A 20,632-nucleotide genomic window follows, 5' to 3' on the forward strand; every position below is an offset into this window, starting at 1 on the left:
TTAAATTCCAGTGCAGACCCAGGAGCAAAAATATCCATCCATCCATTTTCTACCGCTTGTTCCTTTTCGGGGTCGCGGGTGACTGGAGCCTATCCCAGTGACTTCGGGCCTTAGGCGGGGTACATCCTGGACAGTGGCCAACTCGTCGCAGGGCCAACACAGAGACATAACAGACAGTTCACTCTCACATTCAGTCACTAGAGTCACAATCTTACCTAACACATACATGTCTTTGAACGGTGGGAGGAGCCGGAGAACCCGGAGAGAACCCACAGTAACACAGTAACACAGGGAGAACATGCAGACTCCACTACAGAGAGATCATGTGATGTTGGTCTGGTCCGGGAATTGAACCCATGATTTCCTTTTTGGGAGGCAAGAGCGCTAACCGCCTTTGCCATCGTGCACCCCAATATATTCAACTAAAATTTTGAGAACGAATCAAGTGTCAAATTGTGATCTTGATGAAGAATTGTCCTGATTATTGGTCATCAGAAACGCTGGTCATTTAGGCCATAAATGCACCAAAAGAAACAATTTTAGCAGGTCTAAAATCACAAGAAAAAACACTTTTTACTTTTTAGTAGTAGTATCTGTTAAACATGTAGTGCAGCAGAAAGCACAGATTTTTGCTCAAGTTGCTCAGGCTCATTAGTCGATTGAGTCATATGTGGATCAAAGTTTCTTCTTTTTATCTTTATTTTTATAAAAAGAAGACACTTTGGAGGCATCAGAACGCTCTTTGCTTTGGTTATTGCTTTGTACACTCTCGATATTTCACTGATAAACCTGAGGCAGTGAAGTGAAAACCACTGAACCTATTTCAGGAGACATTATTATGAAATTCATTGAGAGGTCATGGATTTACTGACTGAATCTGAATCTTAAATCAGCCACATTCACCATCAGTAACTGTACTTCTTTGATTGTAGAAAAAGCTTCAGTTCTAGTCATCTGGACTCGGTTAGAACAAATTAGACTGTACTTCTTTGAGTAACTTTCTGACATTATACTTTTACTTCTACAGTAATATTGTTATTGAGTAACAGTCTCTTACTTCAGTAAAAGTGTTGGTTCCTATTCTCACTGTGAGAAAATCTACGAGTGACAAAAGGTTTATGTTGACAACATGACATTATTTGAACATTTGTGGGTAACACTTTATAATAACTACGTGAACAAATAGTTTGTTAAGCATGATTCAGACTCAGTAACTAACCCCAACTCTCACCCCAACACCTAATATGAACTTTAGTGGAGTTCCTTTGTTCAGAGGAGTCCTCGTTTGACCTCCTGTGATCACCCAGAGCCCTCGTCTCCTCTCTTCTAGTGGCTTCCCTAAAATAATGACCAAACTCAGATCCTTTTACTGTATTTAATAAAGTTCAAGAGTCCAGGTAGTTTACAAGGTGCATCTGTGAAGAATTAGGGTACTGCTGTTCGTCACTAACGCAAACTCACCACAACTCTTCACATTCCATAAGTTCCACAAGCCCCCCTGTCTCAGTCTGCTATGTGTGTGTGTGTAATCCGACACTCACCGGATCTGTTTTACAACCATTGTTTCAAGCCCTAAATGTGTGTGTGGTACCAAACAGACATTATAATAGTGAGCAATAGCGTAAATGATCTCAACACTTTAATTAAGTAGTAGCTGAGCCTGAATCATGCTTAATAGGCTATTTGTTCATTATGAATTAAGTCTTTGGTCATGCTTTGTTAAGGCAAATTAAGGTGTAGTTATTATAAAGTGGTACCCATTTGTGTTTCTTCTATGATTTAGTTTCTCAAGTGTTGGAAAATACCAGATTTTGTCCATTATTTAAGTCACTATGAAAGTTACTCTTGAGTAATAAAATCCCCAAATACTTTTTTACTCTTACTTAAAGGCGCAATGGACGATTTTTCGGCGATTTGAGAACGCAGGCGGAAGTGCGCATGCGCACTCCCCCGTGTGGACCGATACAACACACACGTGCGTTTGTTTATTAGCGCAATGGATCACATCGCATCTCTCGTTTCCCGTAGATTTCTGTCCACTTCTGAGTCAGCTCGAACTGTCTTTCTCCGTCTTCATTTTGCCCCGTACACTGAGGGAACTATATTATGACAGATCCATGCGCTTAGGCACGCGGAAACGAACAGTTGAGCGATAGGTGCGTTTTATGATTGATATGTGGCAGGACAAATGATTTATCCACGCCACGAGGAAATATGATAAAAAATTTGCTGAAAAAAATCATCCATTCCACCTTTAAGTAATTTCTCGGTGCACTGCTTTGAATTTCTACTTGAGTAGTATTACTTTGATGGTACTTTACTTTTACAATTCTAAAATATAAAACAGTATTAAGTATTTATTCTAATATGCAGGATGTAGTAGATGCTGTTTACCAGTATTTGCCTTTAGTCCAGTAACTAAAGGCAAATACCTGAGTCTTTAGTCCCTGGAAACATTAAACGCCAACAATCCAGTTCATTGCAAACATTTTATACATTTAATGATTATTGTACAACTTTTCACACGGACATTTCAAAAGGCATTTGTTTTAACGAGAGCAGCTCAACATCCAAAACAAGACACGACACAAAGTATTCTCTGTACAGTTTTTACAATTGTAACACAAACGATACAACGATTGAACAGCGACGGAGTTAAAGTGATGCATCTTGATCTGCAAAGGTCACGACACCAACTTTCTTCATTTTCTGTTCATATTTTTGAGCGAAACACAATATGATCGGTCAAAAGTGCTTAAGTGTTTCCAAAACATGACAATAAACCTCTCCATCTCACAGTTACAGGTCAGAGTTATGCTTTTTATGTATTTTTTAATGTATTTCTTTTCCACAATAACATTTTAAGTCTTTCAAATGAACTTTTCGAGAACTGATATTTGTGGCGGGCGATATTTGACGACAAAATAAATGAATGTGTATATTATGGGATTATCTCGATGATTTGGACGATGTTTTGCGGCGAGCCGTGAGAAATGTGACAAAACTGAATGAGTTTATCATTTATAGTAAAAAATGCTACAAAAAGACCTGATTAAAATGAACCAAGTGTTGTAAACTTTCAAACAAGAGTATAAGGTGATGTTTCAGCATTTTTCTGATAATTAAACCTCAGCGAACACATTTCTGTTGGACTGACTTAACATCTTCTGGATAAAGTTATAGGATAAAAAAAAAAAAAAAAGATATTCAAAAAACAGTTTTGCCTTAATAAACTGAAGCAAATGGAGGAAAAAGAACGAAAACTTAAAAGGCCTTAAAAAAGTATGAACAAAGTCTTAATCCATAATGAACAGAGGGGATAAGATTTAATTAAAAGTGTAATAATTATAAAGTATTATGAAACTATTAAATATAAACTTGCTTCTCTTAGAAATGATTTTGACCATAAAAAATTAAATAAACAAAATAAAAAATATGTCGTAGTGAGTCATAAACACAACAAACCCACAGGATTGTAGTAAATAAAAACAAGATTAATATTCTGAATACAAATAAAATATAATCAATGTACATTAGTTCTTGTTTGTGGCTTAACGATAACGAGAACTGAAGTGATGCTGAAATGATTTAGTGCAAGCGTTTTCACGAAAATGTCGGCGCTAAGAACGTTAAGGCAAATATAAATATACGTTTGGGTTTAGTTTGTGATTGAAGCAGTGATAAAAGAAGTCAGGCCAAATATAACATACTTCACTGTCTTAGCACCACGAGAAACCGCCGAATCAAAGCGTCAGGCACTCGGATCTCCCCACAACCGGAGCAACGGAACTAAATCCAGCGAGTCGAGCCAATTCAAGCCGTTCAGAACGAGTCTCTGGTTTTGTAGTGTTGTTTTACAAAGACAAGTTCACTAGTTTAACAAGAAACAAAGCCAGTGTGATCCACAGAACCTTTAAATGTTGTCAGAATGTTCAATATTCTTGAATGGAGGCAAAATGAAGTGGATCATAACACTTTTTCAACGATTAACAGACAATAAGTCTTTAATTCATTTGTGGTGAAGTGAGTCAGATATCAGGATATAAACAATACCACAAATTGTAAGTGTCATAATCTCCTTTTTAAATAAACAAGTAATGTTAAATCCAATATTAAATGTGTCTAAATATTTTGACTTTGACAAAACCACCTTGATTTTTCATATTTTGTGATGTTCTAAGGTTAATGCCAGTTTCTCCAGTGAACTCACATTATCTTCCACTTCACTTTGGCCACTATTCCTGATTTCAGAATGTTTGAAAGAGTTTTTCGGTGGAAACCATGTTCCCATCACAAACATAAGGTCATAGGTTCAATTCCAAAGACATACAAAAGCAGTCCAAAAACCACTGACTGTTCAATCGGGAGGTTATTTGTTTCTTTGTTGGGGAGAGGACATGTTAAAGAGCCACAGGTTGAATCACTAATTTCACTAAAACACAGTTAAGATTATTATATAAAAAAAATTGCAAAAAATAAAAAAGTATCTTTGTTTGGCTAAGTTTGAACACAAATTGCAAATCTTCTCACAATCACTAATCTTGATGGAAAAATCTCAATTAGATATTTTTCCCAAATCGTTCAGCTCCAATGGGAAGAACATTCAAACTCCAAATACAGGCTCCACAATGTCCGGGATTTCAACCTGAGACCTTCTTGCTCTGAGGCTGAACAGTTACCACCGAACATGGGCCCAGCAAACACGGAGCACTCCCTTTGCTTAGGTTATAAAACTGTGTAAAAGTGAGATTGGTTCTGATTGAAAGGCTTGGATTGGCAGGACTGAGACGTGAAGACAAACAGAACAGTGCTACATAAAGAACACGAGACGGCACGGGACACGGACGGTCTTCTGAAGAGGTCATGCTTACATTGATGCTGCATTCACTGGCAACGGGGATTTTCAGTGTCATGAGTTAAAACAGACAGAATCTTGAGTTGAGTCGTTTGGTAAAGTTTAAATTGAGATGTGTTTAATATTTACTCTATGTATTCGTTGTTTTTTTTGGTCTTCATTCAGACTATTTGTTTTACAAGAAGAATGGAAAAAATATTTGCAGAAACATTTTCTTAAAAGACATTCTGAAGTCAAACTGAGGCTGATCAGCTATGGGGTAACCTGCGATGCTACGCTCTTAAAAGGCAAATATGAAAATAGATGTTATAGAACAGTAATGATTATAAATTACTTAATAGAAGTTATCAAAATGCCATTCCTTGAAAATCTAGTCCGGACCTCTTTTTCAAGAACCCCGGGGGACCCCAGAGCTAAATCCCATATCTGTAATAACTGCTGAATGGAGTGAACAGTCTCACTTTACACACATTAGCATTCTGTTATGAAAAATGTGGCCTGTATTTCTAACTAGCGTCTAATCATACACGAGAACAGACCTTCTGCTACAGACTTTTGCTGTTCCTTCACTTCTCCTCTGCACATGCTCAGTCAAGGCGCTAGAGCTGGGTTGAAAAAAATCAATTTTCCGATTTTTAATCGATTTGCATATTAACGACCAATTATCGATTCGTACGTCCAAAGATCGATTTTTTTTTTTTTAAATAAAAAAAAAATAAAAAATAAAAAAATTCTCAACGTTTATATTTTATACTTCCAGTTTCAGTACTGGCAGTGTGGGTGGGTTTGGGTGAATTCTTAATTATTTTAAAGCATAATAATAATAATGCACTGGTTCGTGTCCCAGTAGAATCCACTGTTGCAGATGTAGTCACCTCAATGATGTCCTCCATTTATTGTCCTGGATTATCTTTCTTGAAGGTAGATTGACCCTTAACCTTTTCATCAGTCTTCCATCAGTAACTACCAATACTTGTAAGATTTGCTGTTTAATATTGATATAATACTAGTTTTAATATGTTGCTTCTCTACACAGTCATGAAGTTCATTTTTAATAACATTAAGCCCCGGATCAAATTGAAATCGGAAATCAGATCGAAATCGGAGCGAATCGGATGGAATTTGAGAAAATCGATTTTGAAAATGTAAAAATCGGAATCGAATCGATTCTTGAAATTTGAATCGAAACCCAGCTCTACAAGGCGCAAACATCCTTGATTCCCACACAGGTTTATTCAGCGTGGTTTGAGGACAGATCCATGGGTTTGAGGCTGTGTGGTCCTCAGAGCATGTGCAGAGCTCTAACAGAAGCTGCTGTCCGCTCTGGTTCTAAACGCTCATGTTAGAGAGCGGAGCATGAACGGGCCTCTGAACACGGACACAGACTGAGCAGCTGCAGGGAAAGAACCACCAAGCTTCCTGCAGTACTGCTGAGCGGCCTGTAGAGGTCACTAAAAATACAGTGACTTCCAGCCAAGCTTCAGCAGCAGAAATGAGGGGAAAAGGGCTTATTTGGATATATTTCTGACCAATTTAAAGATAGTTGTGACATACCGTCATTTTAGCTTTTATTAATCAATCACTGCTTGCCTTGATTGCCCTGACCGCGCGCCACTGTCAAATTGCAAAGATTGTAATTACTTAAAGGCGGTATGGACGATTTTTCGGCGATTTGAGAACGCAGGCGGAAGTGCGCATGCGCACTCTCCCGTGTGGACCGATACAACACACACGTGCGTTTGTTTATTAGCGCAATGGAGCGCATCGCATCTCTCGTCTCCCGTAGATTTCTGTCCACTTCTGCGTCAGCTCGAACTGTCTTTCTCCGTCTTCATTTTGCCCCGTACACTGAGGGAACTATATTATGATAGATCCATGCGCTTAGGCACGCGGAAACGTGGGGACGAACCTGATGCGGCTGCAGGTGAGCGGTAGGTGCGTTTTATGATTGATACGTGGCAGGACAAATGATTTATCCACGCCACGAGGAAATATGATAAAAAATTTGCTGAAAAAAATCGTCCATACCACCTTTAAAAAAAATGTGTTTAGATGTAAAAAAAAATGTTTTGTTGTTTTTTACACTTGAATAATAAAAAAGTATTACAAAGCATTTATAACTTTGTGATAAACAAACTTTCATATGCATACTATAATGTTACGTTTCATTAGTTACTCCACAGCTGAACGACCAACATTTAAACTAATATTCAATCTATTCAGAAAGTCAATGAGAGAAATAAATGTGAATTTTACTTCACAACCAATCCAAACTAGTCAAAAATACTCAAGTATTCTGGAGTGATTGTAACTCATGTACACATTAGTAGTTTTAGTGTTTGTCTGTTGCCAGTCTAGAGTCCGCACTGCGACTGCTGCCGGTGCCGCCTCACGCTGCACATCTGACTGAACGACTGACCGCAGCGAGCACAGCTGTAAGGCTTCTCCTGTGTGTGGACTGTGCGATGCCTCTTCAGGTGACTCGACGAGATGAAACTCTTCTCACACAGCGTGCACCGGTACCGTCGCTCGCCGGTGTGTATCAGCAAGTGCACCCTCAGATTATTCGGCTGCGCGAAGCCTTTCCCACAGTGCGGACACGTGTAGGGCCGCTCTCCCGTGTGCGTGCGCTGATGGAGCTCCAGCGTGGCCGCGCTCGGGAAAACTCGACCGCAAATGTTACACGCTGCCGGCTCCTTGGAACTCTTGAACGAGCGCCTCTGGTCCGCCGTCGACGCGGACGTTGGCGCGTCCTGCGAGGGAGAAGCGGCAGTCGAGGCCGGCGGGTTTTGAGCGCTCGCCACCACCGCGGACAAGTCAAAAGTGGCGGCAAACGCGGCCATTTCGTGCGCCGACGACGGGAAAATCATGGTGGGCGGGCCTTCCAAGCTGTCGCCGCTCGCTTGCGACTGGAAGGACGCGTGGCCCGATTCGGAGTTGCCCAATCCGAGCTGAGCGACGGCGTACGCGGCTCCCAAATGCGTCACCCGTTCCTGCATCCACGCCAAGTCCATGCCCAGATTGTTCAAACGCTCAGGGCTGGTTTCTTCGCTCGTTAAATTGGCCGGGAGTTCAGAGGGCCCGTCATCTTCGCCATCGTCGATGACTTGGATTTCAGGTTTGATGGGGCTGTCTGCCGCCGTGATGCTGGCCGGGTTGGCGACAGGTTTGGTGGATTTGCGCTTGGCTCGAGGCCGACAGGTTAAGTCTATGGTGGCGTCGGTGGAGGAAGGCGCAGTTTGAGGCGACGGTGGAGAAATGTTGTTTTCAGCCGCACTAGAGGTTTCTTCGCTTGACTCCACAGCTGAAAAAGCAAAATGATGATTAAAGAAGACATTTTTAGTGTTACCATTATTGTAAGAACAAAAAAAATAAATAATTATTCACAATTATTGACACCATGACCAAACAGTAAAGTCCTTCTCTCATTCAAATGGTCTAATAGAACAAAATTCCCCTTTATGAAATCAAACTCGGGTGCAGGTTTTGGAAGAAGCCTGATCCCCTCGACCATTACATTTCAGAAAAAACAGGCTCCGCCGAGTGCACTTTATTGTAATAACTCTATTGTAGTTTTGTCTGTCTAATTTCCTTATGAGGACAATAAAGTCTAAAGTTTATCGACAACAACTTATCACAGAATACAATGAGTTGATATTCTTGTCCTCTCTTCCATGTTTAAGTCTCACCATGGGACAAACCACACTCTGCTCTGATGTTCAGCTCCACTTTCAGGTCCAGGTTACAGTCCTCTTTATCCCCCTTTTCTTGTTTTACAGGCTGCTGTCAATAAAAACAGACAACAACACATTTTATTCATTAAAAATCTGAAAATTCAAGACGTTTTATTCTTTTTAAGCACAAATATCTTTTTGGGTGAGCTTAAATTCTTTCCCCTTCTAATTCTTAGCTTATTGATTGAACTGCACAGACACTTGACAAATGAAAACCATAAAAAAAAAAAAAAATCCAATTCTAAACATTATGCAAATGTATAATTATACAAATGTTTTGTGTTTTGAAGTAATGTGACAATTACTGATTAAGACCCAAGCTGCTTTTACCTTTTGCAAAATGTAAAACTATTTTGAAAATTTACCGCTTGTGTGTGTTGAGTTGATTTGTCGTCTTCACCAACAGTGACCGGAACAATCATCTCTTCAGACACTGAAAATGGAACATATCATATTGTGGTCAACAAGGCTTATTTTATATTTGCTGGTGTTTTGAATAAAAGCTTGATTTAACAATCATCAGATGCAGATAAGCAGATTGTGTGGTAAAGAATGAGGTGCCAACTCTTGGAATCGGCACACCACACATCCTGCTGAAACATTTCCAAATCAGACCTTTTAGTTTTTTTTAAATGTGATAAAATGTGGTGAATATTATCAGTGTCACTGTCTGATCTTTAAATTTGGTAATAGACACTCTATAATGGCAAAGCAATCAATTAAATCCTCGTGTGAATCTGCCAACTCAAACTTTTCAAGGTACACGTGGTTCTCTAGCGACTCAGTAGTTCTCAAGCACCGTAATGGTCTAGTTCTCTAGCGACTCAGTAGTTCTCAAGCACCGTAATGGTCTAGTTCTCTAGCGACTCAGTAGTTCTCAAGCACCGTAATGGTCTAGTTCTCTAGCGACTCAGTAGTTCTCAAGCACCGTAATGGTCTAGTTCTCTAGCGACTCAGTAGTTCTCAAGCACCGTAATGGTCTAGTTCTCTAGCGACTCAGTAGTTCTCAAGCACCGTAATGGTCTAGTTCTCTAGCGACTCAGTAGTTCTCAAGCACCGTAATGGTCTAGTTCTCTAGCGACTCAGTAGTTCTCAAGCACCGTAATGGTCTAGTTCTCTAGCGACTCAGTAGTTCTCAAGCACCGTAATGGTCTAGTTCTCTAGCGACTCAGCAGTAGTTCTCTAGCGACTCAGTAGTTCTCTAGTGCCGTGGTTCTCTGTCTAGGCCCAGCTCCTGAAGCTATGATCGATCCACTTCCGCTTCAGTCACAGGTTTAGCCTCATGATTAGATAAAACTATCCACTAATGTTTGTATTAGTTAAATAATAATAAAGTCGTAAAGGAAAATGTTTGTGAACATTTGTGAACTGTTAGTGCACCTTTAACCACTACAGCTCATGATAAATTGGTAGGTTTTTGTAGGTTGATTGTGATTCGCCAAAGTCAAATCCTCTAAACTAAAATCTACACTGAAACTGGAACCTTTATAAGTTCTTGGTCCTTTTTTGGTTCCAGTCCGCATTGGATACTAGTTCAAACAGAACAGGAACAAGGGACTGAGGCCACACTTTGGGGGCTTTTTTTAGCCTTTGGGGCTTTTTTTTTAATAGTTTTTTTAGCTTTAGGAGGCATTTACAACATTACCTAAATTGGGATTCATGTTTCATTAATTCTCTGACTTACACAAACTTGTTTGATCCACAGGAGAAATAGTAACCAAAGGGTGTCCAAACTTTTTTCATCAAGGGCCACAAACAACCCGACAATTAAGTGAACCATTCGGAATTTTGCATTTCACATAGTTTAGATGCGCCTCAACATCTTCAGTAAGACTTGGAACATTGATATTAGGTTAGTATAACAAACATTATTCCAATTTTACAGTAAAAAGTACTTATTTTTGTTGTTTAAGCCAATTTAGCAGGAAGCCTGAGGGACACAGTGTTTGGACACCCCTGTAGTAGCACCATAAATATTATTCTTTATCGGCTCCTGCAAGACACACCTGTTCTCCCCTGCAGCCACCTCGGTCCAGAATCAGAATCATTGCCATTATTGCCATTGTCATTGAACACAGTTTGCAATCATAGTGACTTGTTTAACAGCAACGCCAATAGAATCAGACATTGCATGCATAAATCAACAATGTACAGGTCCTAATGTCAACTCAAAAGAACATCTGCATAAACTGCTCAAATATGAATGTTGTGGCATATTTAAAAATGTCTCAAACAACAACAGAAATAATTGTTTGACTAGTCGACTACTAAAACAATCCTTAGTTGCAGCCCTACAGATTTACACTTCAATAATCCATATCCCCTGAATTAGAGGACAAAGCTTATTGGTATTAGAGACAGAAAAGAAGCCACAGGCCGAGTCTGGTGCTGCTAAATAATTAGTCTACGTCTGTCATCAGACTACGCCCACTTGGCCTACATTAATGCAGACCAACGTTGTGCTAATCAATGACGGAGATCTCATTAGACATTCATATTTATGTGCACAAAGGCGAACGCAACAGACGCAAAACCACATCATATCAAACGACAGGCGCATGACACGGACTCCATCAAGTCCTTTTTACCTTCTGTTGGCCTCAGATGAGCGGCGTGCATGCTTCCCACTGCTCTCTGGCAGCTGTTGTTGCTTTTCTGTCGCTTCATCTTGCGCTCGTAGCTGCGCACCTTCGCGTCCATTTGGCGCAGTTTTTGCCGCAGCGCATCGTTCTCCTTCTCGCTCTCGTCCCGCTCCAGCTCCATCTGGGACCGGAGCGCCGCGTATCCGTCCTCCACCAGCTTGCAGATCTCGGCCACGGCAGAATTGGCCAAGATCTCCACGATGGATGCGATCTGAGCCTGGAAACCGACACAGTCCGCCGCCATCATCACCGCAGCCCGTTTCCGAGGCTAGTTTGGAGTGATTTGCGCGCCGATTTGGCTCTAAGCGGGTGTTTTTGGAGTAACGTGACAGTTTAGGAGAGGCACGTGAAGGATAGAAAAGTCGGGGATCGGGAATAAAGCCGCTGTCTGTGCGTTTTTGTTGTTGTGGATAGAAAAAAATCTGAGGCAAAGATGGTGAGTGTCGCCGGGTGATGATGTCAGCGCGTCGAGATCAGCGTGTAAGAGGAGAAAATAACATCAGTAATAACATTTTTTTTTCGTTTTACAATAAATGTGTTTTATTATTTCATTGAATACACTTCATCCATTGATTTATGGGATATTGCAACTTCAAAAGTACTTTTCTCCAAATGCATTATTATCAGCCTTTTAACACATAACATTTTAACAGAACGTCCAGAAAGATTTGTTGACATCTTTTTCTTAGACTGATTTATACTCATGAGGTGAATTTTATATTTCATCACCTTTTTCATTTGTCGGGAAATTCTCAATGCCATTTTCTCACATAAAATGCCTTCATATGTAAAACATAACAAGATGAAACCTTTGAGTTACAGTCTTTAAACATTAAAGCTGGGGTATGCAATTTTCATAACCGCTAAAACCAGAAGAGGGTTTTTAAATCTGTAATTAGTCCCTGGTTCTCACAAATCTTGCTGTGTATTCATTTTCATACACAGCTTTTAACTTTCTTCAAATGGCAAAGTGAAACTAGTGGTCACCCAAGCACACCCAATCAGAGTGCAGCTTTCTGCTCTTATTTATAGGTTAGAGAAATAAAACACTTTATTATGAGCTGCAAACAGCGTGCAGCGGTCTCATTTTGTTACAAAGTCCTAGGTTCATTATAAACTGAGGGAAAAGACTTAATTAAATAATTGACAAAAAAGAAACCTCAGGAACCCGAGCTTTAATATATACCTACAGGAACATAAAACATAAAAAAAAAAAAATGAACTTTGTAAGGCACAGTATGTAACATTTTAGCCACAAAGTAACTAAAACAAAACCATTTTTTGTTTTGTTCTCATTTGGGATGGTTTTATTGCACTAAAAACTGCACAAAAAATGTGTTTCAAATCTGTCCTTACTGTGAGCAGCTCCATCACCACAAACCTGACTTTACTTGTCCTGGGGGAGGAGCCTTCTGCTTGTTTCCATGACAATCTTTAGTTATAATATTCCACAGTATGGCATAAAACTCTTCTGCATGGAAAATGTTCTGAAGTCTGGTTTGAACTCTCCATTTCCATGCAATTACAAAAGGGACTTTCCACCTCCATAAATTTACATTCTGTGCCTTTAATAATAAAAATAAAGAAGGTTATTAAGTTAATCAACTGCATTTGCTCTTAATTTTGTTCTTACTTTAACCTTATTTAGTAATAGGATACAATGAACAAATAGATTTTCATGATTTAAATCTCTATTCTAACTAAAAGCTCTGCGCAGAACTAAAAACCCCCACACAAACCCGCTGCTCTTTCCGATGCACGGCCTGATGTCTTATGAGATTACTGTGGAACGCGTAGGTCTTTCTGCAGATTTGACATCTAAACTTTCTCTCTCCGGTGTGAACGCTCTGATGGACTTTGAGATTGTTGAAGGTGGAGTAACGCTTCCCGCAGTGAGCGCACGGATACGGCCTCGCTCCCGTGTGCACCAGTTTGTGCCTCTTCAAGTGACAAAAGCTGTCAAAAACCCTGGGACACTGGTCGCACTGGTACGGCTTCGTCGCTCGGTGGACGCTTTCGTGGGAGAACAGCTCCTTTTCTTGGGCAAAGCGGCGCGGGCAAAATACACAGGGAAAGTTTAGAAATTCGTTGGCTAAAGTGTCCGTACCTTGACGAGTCTGAACAGAAGCTTTTGTTTGTACAGGCGGCTGAAGGTAAAACCGCGAGCTTGAATTCTCGCCAGCGTTTGAGGCTAAAACCTCTCCAGTCGCTTTAGTGTCGTTTTCCACGGATGAAACACTTTTATTTTGACAGGCTGCTGAATTTAAAAGTGGCTGAGGGTTCGCGTGAGGGTCTGTTATGAGAGCGGGATAAAGGTGCTCTGTTTGGTGCGGAAACGTCGTCTTCAAGTTACCTGAGAAAGGGAAGAGAAAACGAAGCACTTTAAACATGTATTTCATAGTGATTATTTGTGTTTTTATTTGTTAGTGTGATTTCTGTAAAGCACTTTGAACTAGTTCTTTTAGTTTACATGAGCATTGTTTAAAGAAAACTGAGCTCATTTCCATCTGCAGACAAATACACACAAAACAATAAGGCAAAGTAATGCATATATAAATAATTAGTACATTTATTAAGGCGAGACACGGTTTGTTGACATCTAATTCTGACCTTGATTTATTCAAATTTTAAGTCTAAAAAATGGGAAGGAATTTGAATTTATTGGTTAATTGTCGTACTAAATAAGTATCTAGTTCTAGTATCTAAGTATCTTTTTGTATCTAAAATGAACCAAGAAATGTAAACCTGGCTCTGTCCATTTTTTCAGATTTAAATGTCTCAAATATGTGCAATTTTGGCAGTTTTTACACATAAAATGCCATATTTATGTTTGAAAACATAACAAACATGTTCTGAAAAGATACTAAAGACTAAATAATTAGAGAGCTACCTTCATGTTTCACCATCTGCTCCTCAGACAGACAAATGCTCCTCGAATGTTCCTGAGATTTTCGACTCTGAAAAAAATCAGACATTTCATTTTCAACAATAAACCTACACGTGACAAAAGATAATTATGTCAACTATACCGCCTGGGCTTGTGAAATGTACGTAATAAGACTGGACGTTTATTGACACAAAGCAGTTTTATACTGGGCAATTAACAGCTGAGAACCACATTTGGATCAGTTTTGTTATAGATGAATTGTGTTTTAATGTATCAGTTGTATTTGTGTGTTGGTTCAAGTTAACAGTTTAAGTATCAATATCACTCTATATATACAATTTGAAAAAATGTCCGAACTTATGATCCACAAATGTTTAACCTTATTTGTTGGCTCATTCACATAATTAACATATTAATCTAACATGTTGCCTATTTGTTACCTAGTAACCTGTAAACAAGAGCCAAAATCCTTATAAATGACTAGTTGTGATTTGACAAACAATAATACCATAAAACCCCTTTAATTTGATCAACGATCGTCAGAAAAGTGTCGGTTAAATTTAAATTGTCTGTTTTCAATGTCACGTAGCACATTGATGACATCACAGAGGGATTCGGTTTTAGAGCTCTACACTCATTTTAAACTCTTATTTTTCTAAATGTCTTCACAAACTGCAACTTGCCTGAAGCAAAACTATGATAAAGATTTATCACAGGTTCTGTCCCACCAAACTAAATCTAATTAGAAAAATGGGAGAACCTCAAATTAGACTTTAAAGAAACCGTATGTAAGGTTTTGATTTTAAATGTCATAAACATTCTTTCTCTCTGTGTTTCCAGATGAAGAAAACATCAAATATTGCTTTTGCTGATAACAATTGTAGCACTGAATTGCTCTATAATTTGATGTTTTAGTTCAAGAATGAGCCTCTCATTTGTGTGGCTGAAATCCAGTGTGTTTAAACCTCTTGGTCCACTCTCTGGTCCTGGTCCTGCACCACCACCAGAGCTTGGATTTTACTGTTTTATAATGATAGTGGGAAGAAACATCACAATATAATATAATATAATATAATATACACGCTTTTCTTTAATTCGAATACATTACAGTTCCAATAGTGTCTACCCAGTTTGATGAAAGGCAAAAGTAAAGTTATTGTGATACAGTCACATTAAAAGCATTATTACAGGTGTACGTTCTGTTTTGCTTGATCTCTGTCACAATTATTCGTTTTTGGTGTTATGATTATATCGTGAACTGAATCCATCTTAACTAGTATCTTTTTTTAAACTGTGAGAAAAGTCCTTTAACTGACAACAATCACATCTTTGGAGTTGAAAAACAGCAGCACTTTCTGAAGCCGTAGTGAAAAACATTTGTTATTCTGACAGAGAAACTGAACTTTGTATCCGTTTTCATGTCTGCCGGTCACAGTAAATAATAAACTGAAAAACATGACAAATTTAACCATAACTTTATTGATAACATGCTTAAACAAAAAAATATTGCTAAACAAATGTCAAACTTTCAAAACACTGCAATAAAAGTAGATAGAAATACAAATAAAACAAATTTAGTGTAATCTTTCACACAGGGATTTTGTTTTGTACAAGACTTGAACCTCAACCAAGAAATGTAAACATTCATCAGGATATTTGCGAGCGTGTTTTAGCGCATGACAATAAGAATTTTTACATACATTTTCACGGAAAAACTAAATAAAATAAAAATTAAATCCCCTCTCCACATTTTTCTGTGTCTAATATGTCAACGAAATGAACCAAGACATTTAAACCTGCTCCGTCCATGTTTCAGATATTAATGTCCAAAATATGTGCAATTTTGGCCTTTTTAACACACAAAATGCCTTTTGTACGAAAACATGCCATGAAAAACCTGTAATATTTTTTTTAATTTCAAGTTTCAAATTGATACATCTAATTTAAAGATTTTGTCCTATTCACCAACAGCGTCTCGGCTAAAGTGTCTATGACAGGTTTTCACGATTTTCTAATTTTGACTTTATTTAGGGCATTTATACCTGTTGTGATTATACATCATAGTTTTACACCAATCGAGAAGCTATTTGTGGAGAAATAGGAAAAATCTGTAGATATGGCAGGAAGTGACATCACACCAGGGACAATTATTCCATCCAAAGTTGATACATAATTTACGCAGAACAATCTACTTTTTTGACACTCTAAACATTAATTCAACAAAATAAAGGCACTCTCATATATATATTTATTAGTCAAATAAAAACAATTGTGGCATTAAATGAGTTTTGGCCCAGTGGTTGCTGGGTCATTTCCTATCATGATGTCATCAATTACAACCAGGAAGTAAAATTATAAACCTAAAACAAATTCTATTCTGGGATAAAATGAGTAAATGTTTTGCAAAACTTAAACTATATTTATCTTAACCGTGTTTTAGTTTAATAAGTGGCACAACCTGTCATGGGCACACACAAAACAATAATCCTTATAAAATACTTAAATACATGCCATATTTTCTTTTAAAATCCAAGCAGTCTAGTTTGTATTTCTTTGTAGAAACCCCTGAGAATGTCTGCGTAGAGAAGAACCAAACCTGGACTAAACCACGGCTAGAACTGGACCAAACCAAGTCGACACCAGGACCTGATCAGGATTAAATCTGTACCACCGAAACAATGTGAACCTCAGACATTCCATTATCGACTGTCACGTGTCGTCCTGAAGTTGAGACGAAGCACAACAAACTTCTCTTTACCTCCTACATTTAACATTGAGCAGATGTTTCTTCTTCATGTGCCGCTGCAGATTACTCGGATGTGAAAACCAGCTGTTGCACACGGAGCAGCTGAACGGCCGCTCTCCCGTGTGCACGTTCTTGTGGATCTCCAGATGACTCCTGCAAAGGAATCCTTTCCCGCAGAGGTCGCAGGTGAACCTTCGCGTCAAGTGGCTTCTGAGGTGTTTGCTCAACTCCAGCTCGTGGGAAAACCTTTTTGGACACTTTGAACAGGCGAATGGTTTAATCCCAAATTCGTTTTCAGTCTCTCTGTTTAAGTCATTTTGGCTTGAATTGTCGAAGATGCAATTAGAAATAACAAAGTTTGACATGGGCAGGTGATTTGTGGCCGTGTTACTCACGTTGAAAGAAGTTGTGAATGTCCCGACAGTTTTGTTTGCAGAAGTGGCAGTAGAATTGGATATTTCTGCTGCTGCGTTTTTGTCACATATTTTGGATCTATCGCAGTGAGAAAAAGCGATATTCCCCTGTGGTTTCTCTGTGAAGTTTTGTGATCCACTGACCTCTGTTTGGCTGCTGGACTGGGCCTGGATTTCAGAAGTTTGGTCCAAAGACGTGGAGTTGTTGCTGCTGTTGCTGCTGCTGTTGCTGCTGTTGCTGCTGTTGCTGCTGTTGCTGTTATTGTTGTTTTGAAGTGAAACGCTGCCCTCAACTTTCACAATGATAATGTCGTCGTCGTCCTCGGGCTCTGTGGGCTGAACAGAAGTAATATTACAGCACAAAACGAAGGTAGCAACTATTGTTTAATGGAAACAACAACAACAGCTCACAATATTCATTTTTGTTCCGTTTCTTTGACGTGCATTTCCATCTATGAAGCCCGGCTACTCGTTCATTATGTTTTTATTTGATTTGCATGTCTCATAGCTCAGGTGAAGGGTGTTGTTCATATACACCGTTTCATTTAAAGTGCCTCTGACGGGTCAGACGACTCATTGAACTAAAACGCATATAAATAAGATAAATATATTTTAACATTTTGCAAAGAATTATACAAACTTTTGCTTTCATTCACAAATTTGTGACGGAATTTACGAAAATAAACTTTCTGAAAGAAAAAATAAAGTTGGATGTGAACAAAACAGCTAGATACATTTACATTTAGGTTTATTTACATTTAGGTTTATTTTTTTAACAATAGATTAGACTAAACAGACTTGTTTTTGTAATTTTTTTAAATTGTCATGCTCAGTATGATTTGGTTCTTATGATTATATTGAGGCCTAATCTTGACATCTATACTCTTAGTTTACCCCCCACATACATCTGCGTTATGGCACTCAACAGTTATTATGTTGTACACTATTTTTTTTCCAACAGGTAACTAACAACCATATTGCTAATCGAGTGTACTTTCTTCATCAAATAGTTGTTTGGAATGCAAAAGCTTTGTGTTGAAAAGATTTGTACAGAATTTGACCCAGACTAAGCTGAAGTGAAGCTGTTTGGGGATCTGGTGGCGCACATTTATGGTCAAAAACCCCCAAAAAGAGAGTTTTGATCAAATACACTCAATGTACACATTCCCGGCTCAATTTAAGTCATAAAACTTCTTTTCTCAGCTCATTGTATGTTCTGTAATCTGTGCATGGACCAGTTAACAGTTATTCGATAACTAAATCAGTTGACAATTACTTAAATATTTGATTAGTTGCGATTAATTGATTAACCCGCTTCAGCCCCACCATAGTAGACCTTTTTTAAAATTTAAATATTAACAGTTTAAAAGGCACGACAAAGGTGTAACTATGTTGTAACTAATTATTGTATAGTCCAAAAAACAAACTGAAAACCTAAAACTCTGCTGAATTCTAACTTTGCAGAAGAGATCACAGTACAGTAGTTTTCGCTTATCGACTTTTGGACTTAAATCTCCAGCAGAGACCAATATTTCGCTCTCTGCAGTGCCTTCTTATCCAGTTTGTGGTAAAACAGGTTTGAGGGGGAGTTTATTATAAATTCACATCGTATAATTTGGGGAACATTTTTTAAATTGTTGCAAAAGTATCAGCAGAGCTGGTTTCTCTGGATTCATGGAATATATGAGTCGATCTCTACCAAAGATTGAGAAATACACAATAGATGAAAATGTGCGTCTGATCCCCTTTATTCACCAAGAAGCAGTTTAGACTCTACGAAGCTTTCAAAATTTAAATATTAATGATAAAAAAGTGCCTTTGACAGTAAGTATTTTTGAATCTTTGAACGTTTACCTCTGCTTTGGTGGTGGGAACAACCTCCTGGTCCTGGTCTGTGTGAGACTTATGCTGGGGTCTATTTAAAAACCTGGGCCTGGTCTGAAAACTGGAACCTGGTGGAAAAACACAAGCGATAATTTTACACAAGAGTTTAATCTGTATTTTTACATTCAAACACCCCGTTTCCTAATACTTTTATATACACATAGTTGGTTCTGTGAAGTTGTAGATGAATAAAGATCCTTCAGCTTTGCCCCGCCCCCTAGTAGTGACAAATCAATTAAGAAAACAGAAAAACACTCATCAGAATGAATTAATAAGGTTCCCAAACTTTGCTTGAAACATTTTGCAGGACTTGGTCGTCTAATCATGGCGTTTACAAACACATGACCAACTTTTTCAAAGTTTCTTCTCAACACAGATGTAGTCCAAGGTTACACCCAGAGTATAACGACGCAGTATTTTTTTATTCACACACTAAATGCAGGTAAACAAACACACAAACTCTGGTCACATATTCAAATATTATGTTCTCTCTGCAATGTGCTATGAATGCAATATTTAGACCTATATACACCACAAAATATATTTGTATTTTCTTGGGGGAAAACTGAAATATATAATTCTAAGACAAACTTAATTTGAATGGTACTGTGGGTTGCGCTTGTAATACTTTTTTTTGGCCACCGATGATAAATACATTTTATGAGACAATAAGAAAATAAATATGTGTAAGTGCTTCCCCTCGTACCCGCCGGGGCGTCCTTGCTGCCGGGGCGGTGCTGCAGGAGCCTCACACCGGGGAGCAGTCGCCCTGTCCCGGCACCGTCCTGCGCCTTCAGTCGCTGCTCCGCTCGGACCCGCGACACCTGCAGCTCCAGCAGCTTCACTCGCCGCCGCAGACACTCGTTCTCCCTCTGGTTCCGGGACATTTCTACGTTTACCACGGCGTAGTCGTCCTCCACGGCTTTGCAGATCTCGGCCACGGCGGCGTTGGCGAGAACCTCGACGATGGACGCGATCTGAGAGTGCAAACCTGCCGCCGTGCGCATCGTGAAAGCAACGAAAACACGGTCTGTTTAGGACTTTAAAATATTTAACAGGAGCTGGAATAAAAGGAGTTCAAACGAAGCAGGTGTCGCGTTCAAAATAAAAGAAAACTTTACGGAGTCGGGCTTTGTTGATGTTTGCGCTTTGAAAGCGGAAGTCGGACCTTCCTGGTCCATGTCCCTGGTGATACAATCCAACAAAGTGCGCCCTCTGCTGCACGGGGAAGTAACTGCAGTGACATAGTGCGCTCTCTGCTGCACGGGGAAGTACCTGCAGTGACATAGTGCGCCCTCTGCTGCACGGGGAAGTAACTCCAGTGACATAGTGCGTCCTCTGCTGCACGGGGAAGTAACTGCAGTGACATAGTGCGCCCTCTGCTGCACGGGGAAGTAACTCCAGTGACATAGTGCGCCCTCTGCTGCACGGGGAAGTAACTCCAGTGACATAGTGCGTCCTCTGCTGCACG

General features: G+C 39.2%; 3 protein-coding genes across 4 annotated transcripts; all 3 read right to left on the bottom strand.

Annotated features, from left to right (window-relative positions):
- Positions 1-6,956: 6,956 nt before the first annotated feature.
- LOC140377589 (uncharacterized) lies at positions 6,957-8,655 on the bottom strand. 2 transcript variants are annotated; one of them, XM_072463048.1, is made up of 2 exons: positions 8,557-8,655; positions 6,957-8,159 (listed from the first exon to the last, which is right to left on the bottom strand). In XM_072463048.1, the coding sequence occupies exon 2, from the start codon at positions 7,867-7,869 to the stop codon at positions 7,210-7,212; it is 660 nt and encodes a 219-aa protein (XP_072319149.1). In that variant the 5' UTR covers positions 7,870-8,159; positions 8,557-8,655; the 3' UTR covers positions 6,957-7,209. The 2 variants fall into 2 exon arrangements, with proteins under 2 accessions (XP_072319149.1, XP_072319148.1); XM_072463047.1 differs by having other exon boundaries at positions 8,545-8,655.
- Positions 7,881-11,643, bottom strand: LOC140377371 (uncharacterized). The gene is made up of 5 exons (XM_072462759.1): positions 11,178-11,643; positions 8,955-9,022; positions 8,545-8,638; positions 7,950-8,159; positions 7,881-7,906 (listed from the first exon to the last, which is right to left on the bottom strand). The coding sequence occupies exons 1-5, from the start codon at positions 11,476-11,478 to the stop codon at positions 7,881-7,883; spliced, it is 699 nt and encodes a 232-aa protein (XP_072318860.1). The 5' UTR covers positions 11,479-11,643.
- A 910-nt stretch (positions 11,644-12,553) lies between these two features.
- LOC140377372 (uncharacterized) lies at positions 12,554-20,329 on the bottom strand. The gene is made up of 6 exons (XM_072462760.1): positions 19,868-20,329; positions 19,132-19,229; positions 18,272-18,371; positions 16,877-17,654; positions 14,122-14,225; positions 12,554-13,584 (listed from the first exon to the last, which is right to left on the bottom strand). The coding sequence occupies exons 1-6, from the start codon at positions 20,166-20,168 to the stop codon at positions 12,932-12,934; spliced, it is 2,034 nt and encodes a 677-aa protein (XP_072318861.1). The 5' UTR covers positions 20,169-20,329; the 3' UTR covers positions 12,554-12,931.
- Between the last annotated feature and the right edge of the window lie 303 nt (positions 20,330-20,632).

This window comes from Eucyclogobius newberryi, unplaced genomic scaffold (genome assembly GCF_026437365.1).
Source record: "Eucyclogobius newberryi isolate DKJ021-1_F unplaced genomic scaffold, fEucNew1.0.hap1 SCAF_4, whole genome shotgun sequence".
Lineage (NCBI taxonomy): Eukaryota > Metazoa > Chordata > Actinopteri > Gobiiformes > Gobiidae > Eucyclogobius > Eucyclogobius newberryi.

Bases quoted from the DNA above. Each gene is read 5' to 3' on its own strand.
- LOC140377371 (XM_072462759.1), bottom strand. From the start codon at position 11,478: ATGATGGCGGCGGACTGTGTCGGTTTCCAGGCTCAGATCGCATCCATC. The intron at 9,023-11,177 runs GTAAAAAGGACT...TTCCATTTTCAG, and splicing joins TCATCTGAGGCCAACAGAAG to TGTCTGAAGAGATGATTGTT. The intron at 8,160-8,544 runs GTGAGACTTAAA...TTGCTTTTTCAG, and splicing joins AGAGTGTGGTTTGTCCCATG to CTGTGGAGTCAAGCGAAGAA.
- LOC140377372 (XM_072462760.1), bottom strand. From the start codon at position 20,168: ATGCGCACGGCGGCAGGTTTGCACTCTCAGATCGCGTCCATCGTCGAG. The intron at 18,372-19,131 runs GTAAACGTTCAA...GTGCGCCACCAG, and splicing joins TTCCCACCACCAAAGCAGAG to ATCCCCAAACAGCTTCACTT. The intron at 17,655-18,271 runs GTACACTCGATT...ATTAAACAATAG, and splicing joins ACAACTATTTGATGAAGAAA to TTGCTACCTTCGTTTTGTGC.
- LOC140377589 (XM_072463048.1), bottom strand. From the start codon at position 7,869: ATGGACTTGGCGTGGATGCAGGAACGGGTGACGCATTTGGGAGCCGCG.